Source organism: Pygoscelis adeliae, unplaced genomic scaffold, assembly GCF_000699105.1.
Source record: "Pygoscelis adeliae isolate BGI_AS28 unplaced genomic scaffold, ASM69910v1 Scaffold262, whole genome shotgun sequence".
Classification (NCBI taxonomy): domain Eukaryota; kingdom Metazoa; phylum Chordata; class Aves; order Sphenisciformes; family Spheniscidae; genus Pygoscelis; species Pygoscelis adeliae.
In genome coordinates, this window is record NW_008824184.1 from 1,708,051 (window position 1) to 1,713,182 (window position 5,132).

General features: G+C 39.1%; 1 protein-coding gene across 1 annotated transcript in view; it reads left to right on the forward strand.

Moving 5' to 3' along the window:
- The window catches only part of HECTD4 (HECT domain containing E3 ubiquitin protein ligase 4), a 65,777-nt gene that overhangs the window by 40,846 nt on the left and 19,799 nt on the right, over positions 1-5,132 (forward strand). The window contains 9 exon segments of the mRNA XM_009334449.1: positions 1-170; positions 623-759; positions 929-975; positions 977-1,053; positions 1,681-1,818; positions 1,950-2,086; positions 2,256-2,416; positions 2,996-3,177; positions 4,606-4,811. The exon segment at positions 1-170 is cut by the window's left edge and continues 17 nt beyond it. Coding sequence (XP_009332724.1) covers positions 1-170; positions 623-759; positions 929-975; positions 977-1,053; positions 1,681-1,818; positions 1,950-2,086; positions 2,256-2,416; positions 2,996-3,177; positions 4,606-4,811 — 1,255 coding nt within the window.

Sequence of the window (5,132 nt, forward strand, 5' to 3'; positions counted from 1 at the left end):
TGCCGCTGATCTGTGTGTTGACCTAGCTGAAGAAATAAGCGCCAACTTCGAAGCATTGCCTTTTGCCATGGCTTCTGATAGTGATAACGATGCGGGCACCAGCATAGCTTCTGATCCTGGGACCCATGGACCTCCTTGTAGAATTGCTGCTGTTGCTACGGCTCAACAACGTAAAGTGATGATTAACATTTTTTTAAAATCTCTTTCAGGAGAAATTACAATCAATTAAATAGGATTTAAGCACATCCTGGCTGCAGTCCTTAGGGTACTGCCTATTTAGGTAAAGCAGTACAACAAGCATTGTCAAATACAGGCCTATTTGATCTTAGACGAGGCAATTAAAAAAAAAAAAATATCTTACTTTGGTGGTCTTTTATATGGATGCACAAATTATTCTCAATTAACGCAACTACAATGAGAAATTATCTTCTTAGGGCTTTGAATAAAATAACATGTTATAGTTGATTGAATCAGCCAATTGGTTATGCTATGTCAAAATGCATTACACTTCCACAGACTGATTGGAGACCATGGAATGCAATATATCTCAGAAACTTCATGGAATATTTTTGCATGCCTTCCAGTGCATTACGATCTCACTATTTCCATATGTGTTTTGCAGAATATGACAGTGACACATCTTGCCACTATAAAATGGAATTAAGCTATGAGAACTTTATCACATCGGGCCCCGATCCTCATCCCCCTCCTATTGCAGATGATGAAAGTGATGATGACGACGATGATGATATTCCCCGGGTGAGGAACGTGGCAAGCTCTGCCTGCTGTAACTTGTAGTCTAAATACAGATCTCGTAATTCAGATTTTTAAGTTTTGCCACATAAGAGTTTTCCCTGCTTCCTTAAGGAAAATATAGCTGTTAACTTTTCTGTCTTCTTGGTGTTCTAAATAACTTTTGTCTTTGTAGGAGGATCACTATGCCCTGTTGGTTAAAGCCTGGGAAACTAAAGTTTTCAACAATTAGAAGAAGATTCCGTAATGAGGCTGAGAGGAAGTCTGGGTTGGATCAGATTAAAGGAGCTTTACAGTTAGGTATGGCTATGTTTATTTCCATGCACGTTGTTTTATATGATGTGCAATAAGTGTGAAGATAACACCTGTGTTTCTTTCATGTTTTACTGTATTCAGGGCTGGAAAATTTAAATTAAAGAAGAAAAAATCACTTGCTGTTTTCATCAGTGCTTAGAATTTTGTTTGGGGTCATGATTTTTCTTTAACTCTTTTATTTAAGTTGGACTATTTAAATAGGGAAAATGGCTTTGGAAATAGTGGCAGAATTTGTTGTGCTGTTGTGATGTGGATATAGAAATACTTTGGAATAATAGTTTAGCAAGAAATTATCTATATATGTTTTCTGTCTATGACTATACCAAGGCAAAACTTTTGAGGAACACTTTAATAAGGGGGGGATTTGTAAATGAATACAGTTCTGGCAAGACGACCTGTTTGTGGGAAAGTCACAGTAAGAGCAAAGTAAGAATTCTGAGCCTTAATGAGAAGCATACAAGTGTGTCTCGGAAAGCTCCACTCCCTCTCTATCAGCCTGACTGAAAGAATATTTAAGTAATTAGACAGCTCATCTGCTTATGACGTTAATGAGAATAAGAATTTATTTCAAGCGGCTGGGGAAAATAACTAGCACTCCCTTCTGTCTACCAGGAATGGTTGATATAGCACGACAAACTGTAGAATTCCTCTACGAGGAAAATGGTGGCATCCCAAGAGACCTCTACCTTCCTACTATCGAGGATATCAAAGATGAAGCAAACAAATTTACAATTGATAAAGTACGAAAAGGTAAGGTCAGCAAAAAGTATCTTGAGGGGGAAATAAAAGCCATGGGCTCTGGTACTTGGTATCTACTGGATAAATTGTCAATCTGAGGAAAATGCTGTACCTTAAAAATTGTGGTGTCCCTTTCTGACCAGGTCTCACAGTGGTGACTCGCTCTCCTGACAGTAACAACGTTACCAGTAGTGCTGTTGGAACAGCTTTACCCAAGTTTGCTATTCGTGGGATGCTGAAGACATTTGGTCTTCATGGTGTTGTTCTGGATGTTGATTCGGTGAGTAAAGATACCTTGGGATGGCTTTTAATGTATCAGCATCACACATCTGTGAGCAAGTATGATTAAGTGTACTAAACTGCTTAGAATGGTGATTTGGTGCTCTTACTGAAGGAAAAAAAAATGATCGTTACTGTGTTTTTTGACAGCATTGGTTTTGATGTTCCAGGTAAATGAACTGGTACAAGTAGAGACGTATCTCAGAAGTGAAGGAGTTCTGGTAAGATACTGGTATCCTATTGACATGTTAGAAAGGCCACCTGCTGGTTATAGGAGGACTGCAACAAATGGATTGGTTACCCTGGATAATACCAATATCCAAATTCACAGGTAAAAAAAAGAAATGTAGTTAGAAGGCATTTGTAATATCTGACTTGATCTATAGCATTTCCTACAGTACAATTATCTACTGCAACCTTATTTTGAGCAGTAGTAGACTTCTAAATCGTATTGTAGTTGTTGGATTAAAGCTGACAAAGATCCGTGTTTTAATGGGTAGTGGGGTTTTGATTTTTTTTGTTTTTTGTTTTTTTTTGTAATAAAGGAAATTGATTATAATTGTCTTGTTGGAAGGATTTTACTTAGTCATGTGAAAGTGTTTTTATACATGCTGATCTAACAGGTACCTTCCTTGAAGCTTAGGTTTCTTGTACCATCAGTCAGTTGCTATCTAAAAGCTTAAGAACTGTTGACTGACTTTGTGGAGAGTTGGCTTCTAATTCAGGTGCCTTAATCTGGTACCAGAATTAGATGGGCTGAGTGCTATCTTAAGTGAATAAGAAAGATTTGGGTCTACTTGAACCTTTTGAATAATTAGGTATATATGTTTGGATTCAGGGGCACATCGCTGGATATGTCTTATTTTAAGTGTGGTGAAGCAATTTTATGTTTTGATGTTGTGTTTTCTAGAGAGCTTTTGCGAAGTGAAGCTTCTCTGGCCAAACTATACTGCCGCATGGCTCTCCTCAATATTTTTGCCCCCAAATCTCCACATATGTTTACTCGGCTGTTTCATATTCCTGCTATCCGTGATATCACTCTGGAGCACCTGCAGTTGCTATCCAACCAACTTCTTGCACCACCTCTTCCTGGTAAACACTAATTTTTATAACAGCTCTTTTCTGGTGCAATAGTTTTCTGGGGACAAAAAAAAAAGTCTAACTAATTTGGCACTTATTGATTAATTAGTTAGTAATGATGGTATTTGAAAAAATGTCTCCATGGACTCCTGACCTTAGTGTTAGGGTACTAAACTGAAATTCTTGCTAATGATCTAATTAAAAGTGCTCAAGAGAGTTCAGAGTCCCTCCTAAGATTCCATTTGGTGTGCTTCTGTCCCTTTGTCATTGGTGGTCTTCTGTTTATTGGGGGGCGGGGGAGTATCCATTCGGGATACTTGTAAGGAATTGAGAATGTTTTATACTTCGAATCCAGGGTAGTAAAACTAAATGCCAGTTGGGTCTCACAGTTTTCAAAATTCAACTCTTCTTCATTTCACAAAGTGGTTTGTCCTTTTCCTACTGGAATCACAGATCTGGTTAGAGAATGTATGTGCTGAATCATGGAAAAGAATCTTTGGCTAATTCAAGTGAGTGTTAACAAAGACAATTATCGTGACAAAGCTATTCTGCATGCAAAGGAATGCGTGTAACGTGGCTGGAGCATAAGGAGAAAGGAAGTGCTAAATATAGTCTATTAATAATTGAAAGTAATTATTTACCATTGGAAAGAGTCCTGTTCCATTCTCCAGTTACTTTGAAACTTGGCTACCTCTAACAGATGCTGCATTGTAAAAGATCCTCTTGCAGAGTACAGCACTACTTTGCATGGCTTTGAGAATAATTTTACAAGCTTTTATTTAGTTTTTCCTCTTTAAAGTATGTCTTAATTCAAGTCCTGCTAATACATACAGTTTCCAAACTGGCATTTTGATGAATTGCCTACTCCTTTGTGCACTACACTTTGTTTTTCGTTGACTTCTCCCGTTAGCTCCAGAATGACAGCCATGAGATGTAGGGGCTTGCGACTCACTCAGGGCCACCCAAAAGCTATCTTGTTCATACATGGGGAAAGCTTGAGGACAGATAAAGCTGCTCTCACCTCATCTAGAGTGAGTGGGGAAGAGAGCACTTCTGGTCACTTGTTCTCATTGTACTTATGCAGGAAATTGAAATATGGCTGCCTTCATACATGGGACAAAATGAGGCAGCTGTGAACCCACAGCTCAGTGTATGCCTGGCAGACCTCCCTAAGGGTTGGCTTAAGGCAGGTGAAGAACACAGCTGGCATTTAGAGGTCTGTCCCATCTGCAACCAACTATGTCGGGGTGCAAGTCTAGTCTTGGATGGATCCTTTCTACTGCTGATCTTTGGGAGGAGTTTTGCACTTGCACAGGAGTGGAAATAGAGGCTTGTAATCTTCCAAGTGTTTTAAAACTTCTTTCCACTGTCTGTTTCACAGGCTACATAAACATGTTGAAGTGATCTCCAAATTTGTCATATCTTAACTTGTTATTACAGATGGAACAATCAGTTCAAGTTCTATTCTTTTGGCCCAGTCCCTGCAACACTGCATCCACTCCCAGAACTGTGCTGCCACAGACCTCTTCTACCAGGGCAATTCGCAAGCCATCAGAGAGTGGCTTACTGTTGCCATTACTCGGACTCTGCATCAGGGAGAGGAGAGTCTGTTAGACCTCACCAAACAGATCTGCTCCTTTTTGCAGGTAAAATATTTAGTAATGTTTTATGAGCAGTGTTGTCTTCCTTTCTAAGGAGCCCTTGCTTTATGTGTGATTCTAATTTCCGTAATACTGTCCCTCACACTGAATTGTTTCTCTGGGTGGATGGTATTCCTATTCTGATCATAGCGGACACGCTGCAAACGCAAGCAATAGCAATACTCTGGATCATATTAAAATGAAGTGGCCTCGCACTATGTCATTATTTACAATGTTATATTTTATTTGAAAAAAGAGGGAGGTAGTTTGCTGCTGCTGCTGCTTGGGAGCTTTCATTATGAAATGTTATGTTACAGACGGCACCAG